This window comes from Pteropus vampyrus, unplaced genomic scaffold (assembly GCF_000151845.1).
Source record: "Pteropus vampyrus isolate Shadow unplaced genomic scaffold, Pvam_2.0 Scaffold48, whole genome shotgun sequence".
Classification (NCBI taxonomy): domain Eukaryota; kingdom Metazoa; phylum Chordata; class Mammalia; order Chiroptera; family Pteropodidae; genus Pteropus; species Pteropus vampyrus.
The window spans coordinates 1,985,440-2,008,377 of record NW_011888829.1 but is presented as its reverse complement, the minus strand read 5'-3'; the positions used below and the strand labels follow the sequence as shown (position 1 = coordinate 2,008,377).

Sequence of the window (22,938 nt, the reverse complement as noted above, 5' to 3'; positions counted from 1 at the left end):
GTCTTCAAAATTTTCAGGTAGATTCTCAGAAGGAGGGATTGCTGGGTAATATGGTAGCTGTACTTTTAATTTTTTGTGGACTCTCCATACTGTTTTCCATAGTGGCTGCACTGATTCACCTTCCTACCAACATTGTACGAAGGTTCCCTTTTCTCCCCATCTTCAACACTTGCTACTTGTTGTCTTATTGATAATAGCCAGCCATTCTAACAGGTGTGAGATGGTGTCTCATTCTGATTTTGGTTTGTATTTCCCTTAGTTATGTTGAGCATCTTTTCATATATCTGTTGGCTCTCTCTATGTCCTCTTTGGAAAATTGTCTATTTAGGTCCTCTGCCTACTTTTTATTTAGATTGTTTTTGTTGTTGTTGTTGAGTTGTATGAATTCTTTGTATATTTGGATCTTAGCCCCCTATCAGAGGTATCATTTGCAAGTATCTTTTCCCATTCAGTTTTTTGCCTTTTGTTTTGTTGATGGTTTCTTTTGTTGTGCGGAAACCTTTTAGTTTGATATAGTTCTATTGATTATTTTATTTTTTAAATAAGTCAGGTGGAAAAAGAACCGTATGATTTCATTCATGTGGGATGTAAAGCAAAAACTAACAAATGAGCAAATAAAAAAACTCATGGATACAGAACAACAGACAGAATAGTGGTTACTAGAGGGGAAGGGAAGTTGGCGGGAGGATGAAGAGGGCAAAGGGGGTTAAATACAAGGTGGCTGGATGGAAGGGTACTAGACTTCAGGTGGTGAGCACACATAGAGTGTACAGGTGTATTGTAAACACCTGAAATTTATATGTTATTAACCGGTGTTACCCTAATAAATTTAATTTTTAAAAAGATCAAAGGTAAAAGGAGGTCTTCTGAGATGTTCAGGGCTGTCTTGTTTATTAGGCAACATGAGTATTTCCCATTAATATCCTCTTTCCCGGACCTAAACCCTGTCAGCAATTTAATGTACATCTGGCACTCTCCTTTGTACACATTTACAATTGCACGTGTGCATGTTTTAACTAACGGTATTCTGTTGTTTGAATTTTTATCCCTTGCCTTAGAGAAGTTGAATATAGTTGGTCTACGTTTTTTTTTAAATGCCTGCATAATACTTCATAATATGGCTGTCCCCTAAATTATTTATCCAATGACTGTATGTCAGTAGTATTTGTTTCTGGTTTTGGTGTACACTGTGGCAATGAAATCCTTGTGTACATTTTTGTGTACATTTGCAACTGTTAATTAAGATTAGTGTTTTTTTTATTGAGAATATAAATTGATAGATATTCTCATACTGCTGTATAATTCCCCTTAGGATCTAGCTTATAGAACTGAGCAAATTTACTGACATGTAACAAAGCAAGAATATTAGAAAATAGTTGGAGCTGTTACTGTGCCTAGTTTCTATCACTGGTATATTCATTGACGTTACTGCCATTAATTTACACTTTTCAGTATACTCAAATACATAAGTCAGCCTTTTGATTTGCTCTACTGAAGTTTTTTTTTTTTTGATGTATAATTTCCACATGCCTCTGTTCCTGTTACTTAAATATTTTTCTCCAGAATTAAAATGGCTTTGTTTTTTTCTGATTGTAAGAATACTATATGCTCATTGAATTTAATTCAACCAGTATCAAAAAGTTCAAACAGAACACCCAACCCCACAGTGATGTCTGTATCTGAATTTACAAAAATGGCATTTTATGTCTTTGCCACCTTCACTTAGTTTTAAGAACATCATTTCTAATGGTCATATAACGTGTCGTAAGTCAGTTTATCAAACCCGTGTTGCTAAGCTCTTAAAATGTTTCTAACTTTTTAGGTCAAAAGCACCATTGTTAAATTTTATTGTCCATTTATCTGTGTGTACTTATGTCATTGTTTCCTCAAGTTCTTAGACATAGACTTCCTTAGTCATATCGTCAATTTTATTTAGTAGTTATGGGTTGTACATAACCTATCTTTTATGTAGAATGGAAAAATAAGAGAAATAAAGCATTTTCCTCAAGAAGCTTAGAGTCCTCTAAAGAAGATACATTTACTTTTGGAATTTCAAAAGAAAAATTAAAAAGCACTTAATAGAATCAAGTTTGTTAAACAGTAAGACACAGTATAAAATGCTGTGAGGTTGTAAGAGAAGTTATTAAGGTCAGGACTACATGGAAGAAGTGGATTTAAGATGGAGAAGACAAAATGCAGAACTGAACTTATCCAATTAAAAATAAGCATTTTTTCCATTTACAGAATTTGAATTTGTAGTAAAATACCAAGAATAAACACAGAAATAATTTAATTATGAAGTAAATTACTTGTTAAATTTAAAAATTCAAAACTATTCTGTGGTTTTCATTACAGATAAAGCCATTATAAGTTAAAATAGATAACCACACATTCTATTCAGTTTGAAGCTAACTTATTTCAGAAGAGAAGCAGCAGCAATAGCAAATACCAGTGTGCTTTGTGTGTTTAGAGCACTGCTGCACCATCAGCGATGAAGTCAGGATTGATTCAGCTTTTGAGAATTGGTCCGTAGTTGGTTGTGGTGTGGTTCTATCATGGCTCCTTCTCTGGTGACTTTTTAATTAGATGACTAGGGTCATGGAGAACAGTAACGTAGGCATACTTTCTCTTTACTCACTGTTACAGTGGCTGGTAATTACTAGGTTTATTTTGGCTGGCTTGTTTTTTATTTTAAATATGCCTCATGTGCATGGCACAGAGCCAGAGTAGATTCTTAGTCATGATGGTATGGACAAAGGAAAATAGATGACCACTATCTAGAATTCTGAAAATCTGCCTTGCTACCCCTATTGTCCTGCTAGGTGTCTGAAGAAATAAGCACTGGGGCTTTTCCAGGCCAGAAAACGGGGTGGGGGCAGTTTTAATATTGTTAGGCCCTTCCTTCTAGGGCTTTGGCCCCAATATCTCCTATGATGAGCCAGACTAGACTATAAAGCTGCAGGCACTCATGGCTCAGGATAGTGACAAGCCCAAGTAGTCTACCTCCTGGAGGAGACAAGCACATAGGCAAAAAGAAAGGAATAGCTTCAAGGAGAGGCTAAGAAGACCCTTCAGTGCTCAAACCAGTATTTTCTTGAGGTGCATCTTAACCACCTGAGCTTGTTGAGCCCAGGTCCCCTGTGCCAGATGTTTTTATCAGCCCTCTTTCCCCAGTTTGGTTCATTCAGCAGATATTTATTACCCATTCCTGTATACCAGGCACAGATACGTAGTGGATAAAACAGAAGAAAACTCTTTCCCTTATGGAGCTCACATTCTAGTGACTGAATCTTTCCTCCTCCACGAACTCCCCCCTCGCACTAGGCAGACATTGGCTTCATCTCTACTCCTCACCAAGACTCCACCCCTGCAACAGTGGTAACGCTTGTGTCCTTTTTGGTGTTCATTTTGTCCTTGACCCACATAGTTGCTTTTCTTTCTGTAGTTGGTTGTGTGATATAAATTTATAAGAATAGAGCAGGAGGAAAGCCTAGAATTCCTGCCAAAGCATAGTCTAGGTGGGCAACAGAGATGTTTAGGTTAAACACACAGTGAGGCAAGATTTATATGCTACTTTTAATTTTTTGTTGAGAGATTGAAAAAACACTTAGAGGATAAAGGAGATAAATGGAGGAAAGGCAGTAGACAGCTGCTGTGAATATCTGTTGTGTGCAGAGCTTTTTTAGATGTTACGGGGGATGATTGTTATCTAAAAATATTAAAAGGTAGTACTGAAATAATTGGAATTTACATGATAAAGTGGAAGGCGTATCAGACTATAGGAATCAGTCTAAGCACATTTTCTAGTAGTACCCCTAATAAGTCAGTCAGTCTGGGCTTCAGTTTCTTTGTCTGTAGAATGGGCATAAAACTAGATCAGGGCATGGTTCTCAGCACTATGCATTAAAACTCCCAGGAGGCTTTTGCAGTTCAGTCTTTCGAAGGTGGGGCTTTGGTCCTCCTTTCAAAAGCTTTTGTCAGTGTTATTTAAAAGCTCACCAGGTCCAGGTTGAGAACCAAAGGCATTTCCAACTGTGACATCTTAACATTTTATGAAATAAGTATAGCCTCCCATGAACAACTGTAGTTGTGGAAATACATACAAATGCAAAAGGAGTTTTTGGAGTGATTAATGTTAAGATGTTATTAATTAAGAAACCAAATTGGCTAGTGTAACAAAGACAAAACATTCTTTTGCCATTAACTTTTTTCATTTATGTTTTATTTTTCCTGCATGTTTTTTTAAACAGTAGTAAATTTTTTTTCTACAGTGTTTTTCCTTTTTTTCTTTTTCATTTTTTTCTTCAAGCGACGCTCATATACAGCCTTTTCTTAATAAATGTTACTTAATAAGCAGCTTGGAATTTCCACGCATCTGTATAAAGTTTCAGTTTTTGTTTATTGTCACTGAAAAACTCCTTGGTTTGTTAACCCACAGACTAATGAATGAGAGCAGTAGCTCCTGGGAAACTGCATGCTTAGCAACACGATGGTACTGTCATTAGTGTAGTTAGGACTTTTATAATAGTGACGAATATTTCTTACTGTTTCCCAAAGGATAACTTTGAATACATTTGTTTCTTTACGTAATTAAGAACTGAAGTAATATAGTTTGAGACCTTTTTTTTTAGTCATAAAATCTCAGAGTTGGAAGAGTAGAAGCTACCTGATGGTTAAATTCTTTCCTCAATACTAGAGAAATGATTGTCTGGACTGTATTTGACTCGCTCTTACATTATTTGGTAATTCAACGATTCTTGAGGAAGCTTATTCCATCTTTGGAAAGCTCTGGCCATTGGAAAATATTTTCTTACATTGAAAGAGTTAAAATCTGACTCTCGGGTCCCTTGGGGCCATAATAAAATCTATTTCTATTTCAGACTGAAAAATTCTGCAGTTGATAGATGACTGGGGTCACATCTTGATTCTTCTCTAGCTCATTGCTTCTGTTCTCTGGCTTTTTTGTTTAGCTACACTTTGAGACATTTTGTCTAGTTTATTTATATCCCATTTGAAATGTGTTAGCACAAAGAATGTGTCTTTGGAGGAAAAGGGGTTTGCTTTTAAAACCAACCTTCAGGAATAAGATTTCTCAACTTTGCTCATAATATTTTCTTTAAGTTCCTGTTATCTCATAAATTTATCTCAGTCATGCCACACTAACCCTTACTCTTGACTAGTAAGTTTTTCAATTTGTCTAATTTTCTTCTCATACCTTGTTCGTAAACTCGTCTTCTTAGATATGACTTCATATTTCTTTTAAATTTTATCTGGTCTGTCAGTCTTTTTGAATCTTAATCTAGTGATTTTACCATTTTTAGTGTGGGATAGTATACAGAATTGATAATCATGTCTTTTGTTATACACATATCCAGGTTGTTAAGAGCTTTTTTCCAACTTTTTTGAGATTATGACAGGCCTTTCCTTGTCTGTTTATTCTTAAGTACAAAAGTGATCACTGTTCCCATCTGTTGGTAGAAAGAATTGATGCAGTTTTTTTCTGGTACCAGGTTTTGTACTTGTCTATGAAATTTTGTAATTTGAAAGCCCATTAATGAAGTATCTGTATGACTTAATGTGTATTCTGAAGAGTACTGTGGTTGTTAATGAATTTTTTTTAAATGTAGTTTTTGTTTTAATAACGTGTGTCTCTCTTTTCCCCCCTCTTAGAGAATGGATCTTGGCGAATGTCTGAAAGTCCATGACCTGGCTTTAAGAGCAGATTATGAAATTGCATCTAAAGAACAAGATTTTTTCTTTGAACTTGATGTATGTGATTTTGCTTTAATTGGTCTTTTGTTGTAAAACATTTTGAATATGGATTAATTTCTCTTAATAAGAAAAGGCTCTTAGCAAATTATCTTCTTTGTGGTTATGTGAAGGATAGTTCTAAATTAAGATCCTGTACTTTTCTAACATTTTTTTTTTAAATATAAGGTGAAACTGGGTATTTAAGAAAATATGAAAAAAAAATACATAAAAGTCATGCAGTTCATATATTCTTTTGCAAATTGAACATTTCTTTCCAATAAAGTAGATATGATTAAGGAAATATCAATTTAAGCAAATATAAACAATTGACTTATAGTGTATAAAAGGCCCTTTAATAATTACTGAATTTTTATATTTATATTTATTTTTATATCTGTAAATACGTAGAAGATATTAAGGACAATTTTTTTAATGTAAAAGTAGCAAGAAATATTAGGAAATAGATGCCACTTAGATAATATAAGTGTAGTTTTAATTTACATCTCTTATGAGTGAGTTTGAACATACTGCATGTATTTAAGATCTGTTTATATGTCCTTTTCAATGAACTATCAGTGTGCAGTTATTTTTTTGGCCATTGGTTAATTTTGGATTTTAGCATTTTTCTGTTTGATTGTACTCTTTACACATTTTGAAAATTAATCCCTTACCTAGGGATTTTTTTTTTTCTACTTGTATTTTTTTCCGACTTTTGGTGGTTATGGGCCTTGCAGAATATTTTTATTGTCTGACTTATCAATCTTTTAAAATCTCTATTGGATTAATTTGAAAGGCCATCCCCATTCTGATGTGATGAGCTCTCTCTGATGGTTTCTTGTGATATTTTTATGGCTTCATTTTATACACTTAAGTCTTTGATCTAACTTAAATTTATTCTGGCCTGAGGAATTGAGTTATAGATCCTGATTGCTTTTTCCAGATAGCTGGTTAGTTGACCCAATACTATTTATCGATCAGGCCATCTTTTTTCTCTCTTAATTCTTTGAGATGCCACTATTGTCTTCACATAGGAGATTTTAATAGATTTCTGTTGTGATTTTAAAGATAAATTTTAAATTAAAAGAGTTAAAAGCTATTTCTTTGTCATCACAGAAAAAATCTTTAAATGATCTTTACTGCTTTTCACTTTTAAAAATCTTTTGGGTTAATGAACCATTTTTAGAATTCTACATGTGCTGAGTAAATTTATATTTTTAATTAAAACGTTTAAATTAGCCATGTATCTGTACAGTAAGATGAAAGTCCAAATTGCTTAATTTGGGAATAAATCTTAAAAGTTTACTTTCAAGTGAACTTATTTGATTATAGACATATTAATATATGCCTGACAAATGTCTTTTATATAAATACTGGACTGGATTTTTGCAATGCAGACACTGCTAAAATTCTCAGTGGTTTAAGACTTTGAAAAAAGGGCAAGTTTTCCTGGTTGTAACATTTCATTGCGGAGAATTTGAAAACAAATTATTAAAAAATATCCATTTCTTCTAAAGTAATTATTGTAAATATTTTATGTTTGCTTGTTTTTTATTTTATAAAATTGAGATCTTATTGCATGTAAGATTGTAACTTTTTATTTGTAAGTGAATCATGAACATTTTTTGTGTCCTAAAGTATTCTATTAAAACTTTTTTTTAAAGCTGAAGAACAAAATTTTTACATGTTATCTGGATATGTAAGGTGTTTACAGCTATCACTATTAAAAATAACACTTTGAAGGACACTTTTGAATATTAATCTTTTTCTGTATCTCTGATTAATTTCTTATAATAAATTTCTGGAAGTAAAATTATTAAGTCGGGAGACATTTTTAAGGTATTTGATACCAATTACTGCATTGTCGTTTTATAAAGGTTGCACTGGTTTGGGCTTCCTTCGGTGGAGGATGAGAATGGCAGTTTCCTTACCTTTCCTGGGAATTAGTTATGTTTCCTGTTTGCCAATTTGATAGATGAATAGTATTTTTGATTAGTAATTGAGCCTGCTTTTGTTATTTTTTTACTTCCATAATAGTATTTTAAAAAACAAAGTGTAATTTTTGAGTAGAGACGTTTCTGAATAAAGTTGATTTTTCTGGCAATAATTGTCTTAATTAAACTTTGCAGGCTATGGATCATCTGCAGTCATTCATTGCAGATTGTGATCGAAGAACAGAAGTGGCTAAGAAAAGATTAGCAGAAACTCAAGAGGAAATTAGTGCTGAAGTGGCAGCAAAGGTAAGAATTTTAATCATTTCAGTAGTACAAAATACAGTTTCAGTGTATTACTTTTGATTTTTTATTTTGAAAAATTATATTCACAGGCAATTGTAAAGACACGTAGAGGGAATTCATGTACTCTTCCTCTAGCCTTCCCTTACGTTAATATCTTATACAACTATAAAATACAGTATCAAAGCTAAGAAATTAATGTTGGTCCAGTGCTTACATTTTATTCAATTATGCATACACTCATGTGTACGTGTAGCTCTATGCAGTTTTATCACATATGGGACTTGGGTAACTACCACCATAATTAACTATAGTATCACCACAAGACTCCTTCATGTTACCCCTTTATAGTCACACCCACCCACCCTTTTTCCTACTAATCTATTCTCCATCTTTATGTGTTATGGCACCTAATAGTACATAAATGGAATCATGCAGTGTATATCCTTTTGAGGTTGGCTTTTTTACTCATCACAACTTCTTGAGATTCATAGAAGTTGTTGTGTATATTAATAGTTCATACCTTTTTCTGGATAGCATATCACAGTAAAGATATACAATAGTTTAATCATTCACACACTTAAGGGCACATTTGGATTGTTTCCATTTTATTGGCTAATACCAATAAAGCTGCAGTAAGCACTTGTTTACAGATTTTTGTGTGGACATAAGTTTTCATTTCTCTGGGATAAATGCCCAACAATGCAATTGCTAGGTTATCCAGTAAGGCCATTTTTAGTTTTGAGAGCAAGTGCCAAACTTTTTTCTAGAGTGGTTCTACTATTTTACTTTACCAGTGATGTGTTAGTGATCCACTTTCTCCACATCTGTGCCAGCATTTGATGGTGTCACTGTTTCATTTTGTCCATTCTGAAAAGTGTTTAGTGATATCTCATTGTGATTTCAATTCGAATTTCCTCAGTGACTAAGGCCTTTGAACATTTTTTTCACATGCTCATTTGCCATCTATATATCCTCTTCAGTGAAATGTCTGTGTAGGTTTTAATGCCCATTTTCCAAATAGATTGCTCATTTTTTAATGTTGAGTTTTGAGTGTTCTTCAGGTGTTGTACTTTACTACTTTTTAAAAATGTTTTGCAAACTTATATGCAAAAAGTAGAGAAAAAGTGAATCCTGGTAGATTCAGAGCTGTGAGCTTTCTACTGTTTCTTTATTTTAAAAGCGAATTATAGACTTCATATCATTTCACCTCTAGAACATAACCACAGAATCATATCCATAAAGTTAACAATTTTTTAGTATTACCTAATATCTACTGTGTGTTTATTTTCCTATATAGAGTTGGTTCTAATCAAAATCCAGAAAACGTCCATATATTACTTTTTTTTTTTTTTTTAACACCTACAGCACCTGGTATTCCTAGGTAGTCTCCCATCAAAGTACTATCAGAACCGACTCTGCTTAGCTTCTGCAATCAGACGAGATTGGGCGCATTCAGGGTGGCATGGCCATAGACACATTTTGTTGATTTGATGATTTATTTACTACTTTTACTACTTTATAACATTCTAATACCATTCAGTGTAGTCTGGTACATTCAATGAAAATGCTGAATGGAGACAAAGGGTTACCCAGAGAGAGTTCAAATCACAGCATTAAATATAGTATTCAGGTATATATGTACAGAAGGGAGACATTCCCTTATTTGAGGAAAGGGCTACTTTCAACCAACTTTTTCTGAAAAGTTCTCTGAAGATGGGGACTATAAAGTACAAGGAATCTTCATATTTCATGGTTTAAAGAGATCCACGAGTGCTGGCTAGACCAGACCCCAAGCTGCATTCATTTTTCATCACTATAGAAGTGCTGTTTAACAAACTAAATCAAAACTCAGTGACTTTAAAACAGTATTTATTTAGCCTATGAATCTATAATGAATGATTTAGGCTGAACTTGATTAGGCAGTTGTTCGTGTCTCAGTTGGGCTCAACTTAATGTCTTCCATTTAGCTGGAGGCTGTTGAACTATATTCTCATAATGAGAGTAGAGGTGCAAAAGCATCAAGCCCAGTCAATATAAGTGCTTTTCAATCCCTGTATCATGTTTGCTACTCTCTAGTTCACTAAAGCCAGTTGATATATCCAAGTTCATATTCAGAGTATGATGGTACCTGGTTACATAGCAAAGGGCATGGATACAGTGGAATTATTCCATGACAGATACATAAAGAAAAATACACTTTGTTAAAGAGGTGGAGGATAATAATACTAGAGCTGGGAATTTCTTTGAGGGGCAAATATCTTGGATTGAAGGAAATTTGAGAAGTAAAGATTATTGGCACATTGGTTTGTTAGGACTGGATGTTCATATCGAATTAGAACCTTCTTTCTAAAGTTATAATATATAATATAATATAATAGTGAATATTTGTGACCAAAATAAAGACACTATGTTTATGTATCACATGCTATTAAAAGAATAGGAATGAATTAGATTTCCAGGATGATGTGGGTGCTGCTGCTGAGGAGGAGGAGGAGGCATATCAAATCCCAGTCATGGACTAAGGGAGAAGGGGGTGCCATGTTTGTGTATTAAAAATCAATAATGTGCCACGCAATATATGTACAAGGCACATATTCTTATTTCTCAGAGCTTTGTGAGATAGGTTTCAGTCCCTACTTCTTAGACAAGGAAGTAGATTCATGTTAAGTAACATGACCAAAATTGCACACCCAGTAACTGGTTGGGCCATAAGTCAGATTTGTTGGACTCTAAAGCCATTGCTTGAAAGAGTGTCCACCAGTTCATCCCTTTAACTCATATTTGAGCATATGCTATTAGTTAGGCATTGGAAATACAAAGATGGGAAATTTAGATAGCTATCTTTAAAGTGGTATGACATATGTAAATGTAATTGTCATAGAGATACAAAGGTCGCACAAAAGAGATGACTCTCTGCTTATATAAGTGGGAGTTATATGTGATGATTGATTGTTCAAGAACGCCTTACAGAATAGACTCTTGAGTTGGATCTTGCTGAATAAATAGACATTCACTAGGCAAGAAAGGGAGGTAAGGGATGACATCCCAGGAAGAGGGAACAATATGTACAAAGTCACAGAAGCAGAAAACAACAGGAAACAAAATATAACTAGATTTTGTTGTGAAATGGAGGCAAGCAAGAGATGGTTCGGAAAGATGCAGTGGGCCCAGTCATGGAAGAAAAGGTATTTTATGCTTGGAATACAAGCCAAGATTGGAAAGTAATAGTGAATATTGAGATCAGTTGTATCCTGAAGTGAAGGCAAGCAGACTCAAAACATCCTGATGTCTCAAAATTCATTTATGATGTGCTCAGAAAACATGATTTATACTCATACTGCCTTGGATAACTTTTCTGAGCATTTCTGAAAAATTATTTTTTTAAAGCCTGATATTCCTACGTGATTTCCCATTCAAGTACTAACCAGGCCCGACCCTGCTTAGCTTCTGAGATCAGATGAGATCGGGCGTGTTCAGGGTGGCATGGCCGTAGACCTGAAATATTTTGAACTTTGATACTTATCTGCTTTTTATTCATGATCTTTATTTCTGCTTTTTTCTAGGCTGAACGTGTTCATGAGTTAAATGAGGAAATTGGTAAATTGTTGGCCAAGGTGGAACAGCTAGGGGCCGAAGGGAATGTGGAAGAATCCCAAAAAGTGATGGATGAAGTAGAGAAAGCACGGGCAAAGAAAAGAGAAGCAGAGGTAACAAAATTCTTAATGGTGGTATATAGAGCCTTAGTATCTGTACTTAAAGAAATACATTTGACTGGAAATTACTACATGTAAAGAGTATTTAAACCAGTGTGAAAATATTTAATTAATCTGTGTCATACTAATGGGTTCTGTATCAAAATTAGTGGTTTTGAAATTTAGTGCCATTGATATGTTGAAATTTATATAACTGGTAAATTAACTAAACTAGCTAGTCATACACAACAGTCACACACACGATAGTTGCGCACACACTCTGCATATACCTGGTTGCTGTGATACTGTATCCCCCACCCCTATTTTACCCCCATGCAACTTTAGTGGTCTCCCCTCTCTTTCCACCTCAGTACAGTCTGCTAGCATTTTGGGAGCCTTCTCTCATTCTCCCTCCACAGCACAAGTTAAAATCTAATATCCTGCAAGTAGAGTTCTATTTTGTTTAGCCTCCTTGGTATATTTTACAAAATCGAATGCCTTCAGATGTGAGCTTACTCTTCGCCTTGGCAGTCGTCTCCATTAGTCTCAATTGCTTCTAACTGTGTCATACATCTGGGTTTAATTAGCCCTTATGGCCTCTTAAAGGCAGAAGCTTCGATTTCTGATTTTAGACCATTTAATACTAAAGTTTTCTTCTAAGCACGACTATAGGTGCATCTCACAGATTTTCATATGTTGTGTTTTCATTTGCATTCAGATTAAAATACTTGCCTAATATAAAGGTTATCCCCCTCTTCTTGGTACACCCTTAGAAATGTAAATAAATGTCTTTTACAAAGGCTAATTTTACTTGGTTTTCAGAGCTCTCTTTTCTGTTTCTTAAAATTAACCAGCATAAAATAATCCTTATGCCATATAGACATTTTCTAGGGTGACAAATTCTGTTCCTATATTAGCTCCTGGGCTACAAACCTATACTGAATACTGTTGGAAATTGTAAGATGGTACTTGTGTAATGCATTAGGATGGCTATAACATCACTAGGCAATAGGAATTTTTTAGCTCCATTATAAGCTTATTGTATATACGGTCTATCACTGACCGAAACGACATGCAATGCATGACTCTTGCAGTTTTCGTGACATTTTATATATATGTACTTGAAGAGTTACAGTTGACATTTGAATAGTACAGGAATTAAGGGTACCAACGACCCCCTTCGCAATCAAAAATCTGCATATAACTTTTGACTCCCCCAAAACTTAACTAGTAATACACTGTTGACTAGAATCCTTACTGATAACATAAACAGTTGATTAACACGTATTTTATATAGTATATGTGTTAGATACTGTATTCTTACAATAAAGAAATCTAGAGAAATGAAAATACATTTATGGTACTATACTGTATCGATTCGATACCGTAAGTTTACGTCATCTGTTTACAAGGTGACTCGTCTGTCAGTACCTACATCAATATTGTCTTAATATGATACAAAACACTAGATGTTTTACGTATTACTAACACTAGACATCAAAAATGAAAAGATAATGTGAAAAAGAAGTTGATATTTATTTACAGGTATAATGATTCACACATTCATAACAAGCAGCAACATGATTGCTTTATGGTAGTCTAGTGTAATCAGTACAGTTGCTTCTTGGTAGTCTAGCCTATACACTAATGAATCATAAAATTTTTGTGGTATACAGTATTCTAGTCATATTCATAAAACAGTATTGGAACCTTGTTACATTTTTTAAACAGCTACTTACCTGTGATCATATGCTGATACATAGTTTCTCCAATTATGAGAGAGGGAGACATGATGTAGGTAATGTAATTCCGTGAAAACAGTTATAAAAGAAAACACGTTATTACTTTTATATTACATATCATTTACTTTATGCCTGTGTAAGGATGGGCTATTCATTTCCGTACAAGTCTTGTACATGATGTTCTATACGATGACTACTTAGGCAGTAATGGTGATGATCATGACACCATAATGTCTCATACCAGTTACTAGATTTTCACATGAAGGCACACCTGCACAAGATAAGTTTGTTAACTCTATGGCATGAAGATTACTATTCATTGAAAATGGAAGTAGATCTCCATAAAGGTCTTCATCCTTTTCATCTTCACATTGAATAGGTTGAAGAGGAAGAGGAAGGATTGGTCTTGCTATCTCAGAGGTGGCAGAAGGAAGTGGAAAGGAAGGCAGAAAAAGCAGGCAAACTTGGTGTAACTTTGTGGAAATACATCACAATTTCTGTCTGGTTTTTTTTTGCTTTTTCCTTCCTTTAAAAGTTTCTGTACAGTACCAATCCTTCTTCCACTTTTTGCTTTGGTTTCAGTGCCCGTGTCATAGAAGGGTCCATGTCGTAAAAGAAATCTTGAATAACCAGAACCCTTCTGCCAGATTGTTTAATGTCAGTTTTCTGGAACTGCTTCTACTCCTTCACCTGGCACTGGTTCAAAAGCCAGACGACTTATCTCCATCAAATCATCTTCTATTAATTTCCCTGGTGTGATGTCTCTTAGCTCTTGAATTTCTCCAAGATCCGTATCTTGAAACTCTTTATCCCTCCCTCCCATCTTTTTTTTGCCATATCCACAATCTCTTCAATGATTTCTTCTTTCAGCTGTGTGGTAAAACCTGTGAAGTCATGCACAACACCTGGACAGTTTGGTCCAGCAAGAATTTCTCATTTCGGCTTGATGGCTTTCACAGCTTTTTCTGTAACGATGCATCTTTAGAGATGTCATCCTTCCAGACTTTTCATGATGTTCTCTCTGTCAGGGTTCTCTAGCATTGACAGTCTTTTCCATAGAGTATGGTGGGTGATGAGCCTTAAAGGTCCTTGTGACCCCCTCATCTAGAGGCTGAATTAAAAGACATGTTTGACATGTTTGGGTGGCAAGTCAACCACCTTGACCTCTTCAGTGTTGAACTCATGGGTTCTGGGTGGCCAAGGGCACTGTCCAATATCAGAAGAAATTTAAAAGACAGTCCCTTACGAGCAAGGTATTTCCTGACTTCAAGGACAAAGCATTGATGGAACCGATCCAGAAAAAGGGTTCTCGTCCAGACCTTCTCCTTGTACAACCAAAAGACTGGCAGGTGGTGTTGATATTTTTCCTTTGAGCCTAAGGGATAGCAGCTTTATAGGTAAGACAGTCTTGATCATAAACCTGACTACATTTGCACAAATCTCGAAAAATTTTTCCAATATATTTAAAATCCACGTGTAAGTAGACTGTTCAAGGGTCAGCTATATACAGCAGCTTAACATCTTTAGCCTGTTCTGTATTATCATCAGTCACTTTCCACTAAGAACCGTACATTTAAAAATTTACTTGCTCATTATAGATTGTATTCAGCTGTACCTAATAGGAAACAATTTATAATGGTTTAAGCAGAGAATAATTTTGTTTTTATTTAATATTCACAGTCAGGGAAGTTGGGTTGGTATAGCGCTCCATGATGACATCTAGCATACAACTTACTTCTAGCTTTATATTCAGCCATCCTTAACTGTGTAGTAGATTTATCTTTATGCTCGTCAGTTTGTAGTACCAACATGGCCACTAAGCCTAAAACCTTTTCTCTATGTGTGAGTAGAAAGAGGAAGAGTAACAAGTAACAAAAATTGAGTTGGCTTGCCTTTGTGTGTCATGCATTTGTGTTTTTCTTTTTTAAAAATTTTTTATTTTGAAATATTTTTAGAAAAGCATAAAGAATCCCCTGTATCTTTCATCCAGACTTCCGAAATGTTAACATTTTGCATTTATCGTTCTCCTCCTGTGTGTATTTATGTGTATTTGAACTATTTGACAGTTACAGATAAGATGCTTATTTATTCCTAAATACTTCAGTGTGTATTTCCTAAAAACAAAGATATTTTATTACATAAACACAGAACAGTTATCTGAGTCAAGAGGGGTATGGTGGATATACAAACCCACTAATATTATTTCATCAATTTACATAAATAGCATGGATGAGTATAAGACATCTAAATCTCAGTAAGTCACCTTTCATCTCTTGTCTTACAGAAGTACTACTTTTAGTGGGAAGTTTATTTTGTATGCCCCGTCCACATTTCCAAGTGGGGGAAATGATCTGTGCGAAAGAAGGCAACGGAAGCTGTAACAGTATGCAGAATGTGCATTCCTTCTGCAAGCACGGATGACTTCTCCTTCCTTGATCCTTCTTTGATGTATAGTTTTGGGTGCTGCATCTCATTTTTAACAAAAATTATGGAAAACAGAACACTGTAGAACATTGAGAAAACCTTTTCAGAAAGTCGTACTCTGTATCATGGTAGAATTGTTATGATAGTTCTTGGCAAAAGCTGTTTGAGGCTCTCACCTTTTATCTCCAGTGGAAAGGTGCCGAAGACAGAGGATGAGGACAAAGAGTAATCTAGAACTTATGACAAAATAGCCATGCTTTTGTGTATTCGTTAGAAAACATTTTTGGTATAAACATAGTTTATTTTGTTTGATTGACTTTCGTTGAGTTTTATATGAACCTTGTTTATCTCATTTTTGTTTAGGAAGTGTATCGGAATTCTATGCCTGCTTCCAGTTTCCAACAGCAGAAACTTCGAGTCTGCGAAGTCTGCTCTGCCTATTTAGGTCTTCATGATAATGACAGGCGACTTGCTGATCATTTTGGGGGTAAACTGCACCTGGGATTTATTGAAATAAGAGAGAAGCTTGAAGAATTAAAGGTACATTGGTAAAATAATATCCTTCGCTTTATCCAGTTTAGCCACTCATTATTTTGATCTGTATTAGTTGTCTTTTTGTGTATCAGTCTTCTTGACTGATTCTCTTAACAATTCATACTGAATAGTATAGGATTTTAAACAGAGATACCAGCTAGTTTAATGGATGATGTCTGAGAAACAGACCTTTAAATACTATCCCCCTTATTCTGGGAGGTAGTATTTTGTGTCGGATGTGATATTCAATTAGGAATCTTACAAACTGGGTTCTAAACTAATTCTTTGATAGAGTCTCCTAAATTTTTCATGGTTTTTTTCTTTTTTAATTAATAATATGTTTAAAGGAAGATTGAGAAAATGAGTTCAATATTTATTTAAAATATTTTGCAGTTCTTCACTAAATAGCAAACTTGTAGGACCTCTAGTTTTATTTTACTCTCCTGCACCCATTTCGGAAAGGATTTAGAATTAAATTCATCACTTAAATATACAGGTTCTTGTGACAAAGGCAACACAACATAGTTCTTATTCTTCTGCTGAGTTCTTTTGAGAAGATGAGCAAAAAATATTTCTGAGGAGGTTAAAACAAGCAGAGTCAGTGGATATTATAGTAAACAGTGAGTTCTCAGTATTCTAAGCAGCTAGGATGATCTAGATAAGTTTTTGAAAATGACAAAATGTTTGACTATAGTAAATAGTTATTGGACTCTTAAGTTAAAACTCAAAAATTTGCAGATATAGACCTAACAACAGAACTGTTTAGCGTTTTACTGGTGTTTTTAAAAGTAGCATTAGGATGATAATTGAAAGTGACAGAAGACATCTCTAAATTGGAAATCATAGAGCCCGAAACTTGTAGTGATTTATAAGGGTTGATTTCATTTAAAAATAATAATAATACTAGAAAACATTCAGAGGAGAAAAATCTTACAGAAGTGATTTTAATAAGTCATGGAGAACCCTGAAATTTTACAAATGTTCCCCAAAAGGGGAAAGATTTTGAAAATCAGACTGTAAGCCTAATGATCATACCTGTCAAAACTTCAAGTTGAATTGTTATTGAACAGATTTTTGATGTTACTTGTACCGTGTTGGAAACCAGATATGGTAAAGTTTAGGGAAATGCTCATTAAGAGTAGACCTAGTAAATAATGCTCCTTATTTATTATTTAAACTGTCATTGTTTTTTAAGAGAGTGGTAGCTGAGAAGCAGGAGAAAAGAAACCAAGAACGCCTGAAGCGAAGAGAAGAAAGGGAGAGAGAAGAAAGGGAGAAGTTGAGGAGGTACGGATCAATGAATTGAATAGTCTTAAGTTCTGAAAAGAGATGTTGATTGACACAAGACTTTAGATGTTAAAAAGTCTGGACATGGGAAATTTTTTAGTCTTTCAAGTGTTACTATACAAAACAATGTTTATGCAGGTATGGCCCTTTAATCAAGGTGATTTCCTTCAAAATGGATGGAAGAGGTAATAAAGAGTGCTTCTCACATCTTTGTTTTGTAAGATATATAACAAAGCTCTTTTCTAGCCCTCTGATTTTCTTAATAGGCTACATTTGTACCAGGTTGGCAAAGAACTATTTTTATATTATAGTTTATACTTGTTGATAAAAGTTTTGGGGGTTTTTTTGTTCGTTTTATTATTTTACATTGTACTTTCTTCTATATTCAATTCCAGGAGCTACAAACTATTAAAATTTTTATTAATTTGATAATATAAAAGTACATAATTTTTATATTAGTATTCATCAGCTGATAGAATTATATAAATCTTCATATTTAGAATATTTAAATGTTCTCAGTCACTTTTACTTATTGGCAACAAGTTGCTTGGCGTCATGGTGACCATGTTCTTTGTATCTCATGTTCGTAATTTTTCTAACAACTCTAGGATGGATAGGTATGCCACAGAAAATTTATCGATAGTTCTGATTTATAGAGTTCCCTTAATTGGACGACACATCTCTGAAATGTAAATACCTTCTCTTCAGCACATGTTGTGCCTAAGTTAATTAAAACCCTTTATAATATGTGATGTCATGCCGACTTCCTCCAAGCTTTGAGCATTATATACTAAGTCTGTTTCAAGACATTAAACTGACTTTGTTTATGTTTTATAACTTATAGCAGGTAATCTTTTTGTATTGAAATGACAAAATGAAACAAAGCTGTATGTAGACATCTTCCTTTTTTAGAGGAAGTGCTGTTATTCCTCTATTGATATGTGTTCCTCATTACCATAAATAGTACCTCAGAGCTTTACCTCCATTTCTTTTTTGTGTACACTGAGATTCTCTGGTAATATTGCCCAGTATTATAATATTTAAGACAATATAAATGGAATTGTTAATCTCAGTTTAAGTTAAAATTCAACTGAGGTGAGTCAAATGAGAAAAAAAATTTTTGCAGGACTACGTTTTCAAACTAATCTATGAAACTTGAGGAAATTACAAGTTGAGTTCAAAATTACACAAGATATGGGATTCCAGCTATGGTAGTGAAAAGGGTAATGATAAAAACGACTGTCACCAAGTGCATATTATGTGCCACTGTGTTAAGAATTTAGTTCGTCTAATCCTTACCATCCTCTTGTGAAATCTATATTACTGTTCCTCTTTTGCAAATGAAAAACTAAGCCGAGGGAAGATGTATGATCTGCCCAGGTCAGACAGATGGTGAGTGTTGGAACCAGAGTTAAAACTTATATCAGGCTGAGTCCAAAGCCATGCTATACATACATACATACATACATACATACACACACACACACACACACACACACACACACACACACATACATACATACATGCATGCATGCATGCATCTCTCACACACACACACACACACACACACCCATTCACCCACCTGTGGCCTCCTAATAACCATAATAAAAGCTATTACTGTTTATTGAGTGTTAATTGTGTATTAGGGAATGTGAAGAATATTTTATATGAGTGTCATGTTAAGAAACAGATACAAGATTGAATTAAGTGTTTTAGGGATTATAGTATGAGGTTGTAGATCCAACATGCATGCATCTCAGATTGTAGAAATTTTACTGTTTTCAGGGAAAGAAGAAATGACAGATATAAATAACGAAGAACTTTTTCCAAGTTGGAAAGTGGTTTCTAGAGAATTGATGAGTTATGCTGTACTGAGTTTTAGTCTCCTAGGAGAATATTTTTTTAAGAGCCATGTATCCTAGTTAAGGAAGCTCATTTGCCAGGGTGGGGAAGTCTGTAGAGTTTGTGGTGCATTTTGGAAAAATTTGTGTGCATAAATACATGCTTTATATTTATAATTTAATACAAATATTAGAAATCAAAAGAATGTAATTTTAAAAGCACATTGGACTTATTCTCACTTATTTATAGTTACTTTTCTAAAAATAGATTTTTTTTTTTTAGGTCTCGATCACATAGCAAGAATCCCAAAAGGTATGTATTACACAAGATAAGTAGTGAAGCTGTGTTTTTCAAAGGTCGTTTTTATAGATTAAATATCTTTTCAAAATGAATGAGAATTAATAGATTAGTACTCCTAATTCTTTGGTAGTTCAAGAATTTGAACAGTGTCATTTGAGAAGAAATTGGTCAAAAGATACTCATGAACTACTGTTTAGTTTTGTCAAAGTGAAGTTATATATAGTGCCCTGGAGTGAGAAGAAAAGCTAAAAGTATTTCAGATTATTTCTTTAAAATCTTTAGCAGCTCAGAGTAAATATACAACAGGATTTATTTTTTAAAAATCAGTTTTTAAAAATCAGTGGTACATAATATGTGGGGGTTTTTGAAACCTTTCTTTTTACAGTTTTTACTAGTTACTGGTAATTTTTTTCTGTCTGACAAAGGTGGGAAAACATGGTGTACATCATTCTTAATTCTTTACTTGCCATTCTGCTTCTTACCCTTCAGCCTTTCTCATGAATTCATTCCCACCAAAAATGCCCTTTCTCATTCTTTTTCAAACCTACCCTTTCCTTTTGTTTAGATCACATCTTTTTGAAATCTTCTGAGTACTTTTAACTCTAAAGAGTAACTATTTCCCAAGAACTTTTCCCTATAAACTGAAGTATTTGTCATTATGAAAAAGAAACTTGACATTTCTATTAGATGTTTCTTTGTGCTTTTTAGAATCTATCAGTGCTTCTGCTTAAAACATTAAAAAACTAACACATTAATAAACGGGACCAATTGTGTTAATTTATACTGTTGTGAATTTCTCAAATCCAGAATGAGTAGTAGAAATATTAAATAATTTTACTGTTCTTGTTTACTGGTTGATTAATACAAGCTGGTCCTCTTGGCATGAGGTGGGGGGATTACCTTGTACATAGAACATCTTTAGATATTCAGACCAGAAATTCAGTTTCTACCACTCTAGTCCAAGCCACTTCTTACCTTGGAGTTATGATAGCCTCTTAACTGGTCTCTTAATTTCTATACTTGTCCATTCCCTTTCTCCACCTCAGTGATTTTCATATGTCAACCAGAATGAGATTTTTAAAAATTGAATTAAGTCATGTCAGCCCTCTGTTCAGACCCTACAAAGGTATTCCATTGTAGTCATAGAAGTTGAAATCCTTACCATAACTTTATAAAAAATTATTTTATTTTATTTTTCAATTTCAGTTGACATACAATATTATATTAGTTTCAGGTGTACAACATAGTGATTAGACATTTATATACCTTACGAAGTGATCACCCCGGTAAGTCTAGTACCCATCTGACACCGTACAGTTATTACAATATTATTGACTATGTTTCCTATGCTGTGCTTTACATCCCTGTGACTGTTCTTATAACTGGCAATTTGTACTTTAATCCCTTCACCTTTTTCACCATTCCCCAACCCCTCTCCCATCTAGTGACCGTCAATTTGTTTACTGTATCTGTGAGTCTGTTTTGTTTGTTCGTTTATTTTTTTAGATTCCACATACAAGTGAAATCATATGGTATTTGTCTTTCTCTGACTAACTTCACTTAGCATAATACCCTCTAGGTCCATCCATGTTGTCACAAATGGTAAGATTTTATTCTTTTCTATGGCCGAGTAATATTTCATTATATGTATACCACATCTTCTTTATTAGTCTGTTGATGGACACTTAGGTTGCTTCCATATCTTAGCTATTGTAAATAATGCAGTGAATATAAGGATGCATATACCTTTTCAAAATAGTGTTTTGCATTTCTTCAGATAAATATCCAGAAGTAGGATTGCTGGGTCATAGAATAATTCTATTTTTAATTTTTTGAGGAACCTGCACCAGTTTACAGTCCCACCAACAGTGCATGAGGGTTCCCTTTTCTCCTCATCCTCACCAACACTTGTTTGTTGATTTATTGACGATAGCCATTTTCATAGGTGTGAGATGATAAGCTCACTGTGGTTTTAATTTGCATTTTCCTCATAATTAGTGATGTCAGTCATCTTTTCATGTCTGTTGGCCATCTTTATGTCCTCTTTGGAGAAATGTCTATTCAGGTCCTCTGCCCAGTTTTTATATGGATTGTTTTGATGTTAAGTTGTATGGATTCCTTATAGTTTTTGGATATTAATCCTTTATCAGATGTATCATTGGCAAAAATTTTCTCACATTCAGTAGGTTGTCTTCGTTTGTTGATTTCTTTTGCTGTGCAAAAACTCTTTAGTCTTTTATCTGTTTTGAGTTTATTTTTGTATATGGTGTAAAGACGTGGTCCAATTTTATTTTTTTTGCATGTATTTGTCCAGTTTTCCCATCACTATTTATTAAAGAGACTGTCTTTACTCCATTATATATATTTTTTTCCTTCATAAGTATGGAGGAAACTTCATACTTAACTTCATAAGTCTGAGTTTATTTCTGGGTTCTCTCTTCTGTTCCATTGATCTGTGTGTCTTGTTTTTATACCTTTACCGTATTTTAAATACTATGGCCTTGCAGTATAGTTTAGTATCAGGTAGAGTGATACCCCCAACTTTGTTCTTATTTCTCAGTATTGCTTTGGCTATTTAGGGTCTTTTGTGGTTCCATATAAATTCTAGGAATATTTGTACTAGTTCTGTGAAAAATGCCATTGGGATTTTGATAGGGACTTATTTGAATCTGTAGACTATTATGGTAGTGTGGACATTTTAATGATGCGAGTTCTTCCTATCCATGAGCACAGTATATGCTTTCTTTTATTCGTATCTTCAGTTTTCCGAGTACAGGCCTTTTACCTCCTTGGTTAAATTTATTCTTAGATATTTTCTTCTTTTTGATGCAATTGTAAATGAGATTGTTTTCTTAATTTCTCTTTCTGATAATTTGTTATTGGTGTATAAAAATGCAACTGATTTCTGAATATTTTGTATCCTGCTACTTTACTGAATTCATTTATTCTAAAAGGTTTTTGGTGGGATCTTTAGGATTTTCTACATGTAGTATCATGTCATTTGTCAACAATGACAGTTTTACTTCCTTCCAATTCAGATGCCTTTTATACTTGTCTGATTGCTGTGGCTGGGACTTCCGATACTGTGTTGAATAAAAGTGGTGGAAGTGAACATCCTTGTCTTGTCCCTGA

The 22,938-nt window shown here is 34.1% G+C and overlaps 1 protein-coding gene and 1 pseudogene across 4 annotated transcripts in view; one reads left to right on the top strand and one right to left on the bottom strand.

Annotated features, from left to right (window-relative positions):
- LUC7L2 (LUC7 like 2, pre-mRNA splicing factor) overlaps positions 1 to 22,938 on the top strand; it is a 57,037-nt gene that overhangs the window by 22,295 nt on the left and 11,804 nt on the right. For all 4 annotated transcript variants that reach the window (XM_011359491.1, XM_011359492.2, XM_023530284.1 and 1 more), the window contains 6 exons: positions 5,671 to 5,769; positions 7,878 to 7,988; positions 11,549 to 11,692; positions 16,207 to 16,383; positions 17,573 to 17,664; positions 19,789 to 19,818. In XM_011359491.1, the coding sequence (XP_011357793.1) occupies positions 5,671 to 5,769; positions 7,878 to 7,988; positions 11,549 to 11,692; positions 16,207 to 16,383; positions 17,573 to 17,664; positions 19,789 to 19,818 (653 nt within the window). The remainder of the gene's footprint in view (positions 1 to 5,670; positions 5,770 to 7,877; positions 7,989 to 11,548; positions 11,693 to 16,206; positions 16,384 to 17,572; positions 17,665 to 19,788; positions 19,819 to 22,938) is intronic.
- Positions 11,362 to 11,480, bottom strand: LOC111739226 (annotated as a pseudogene).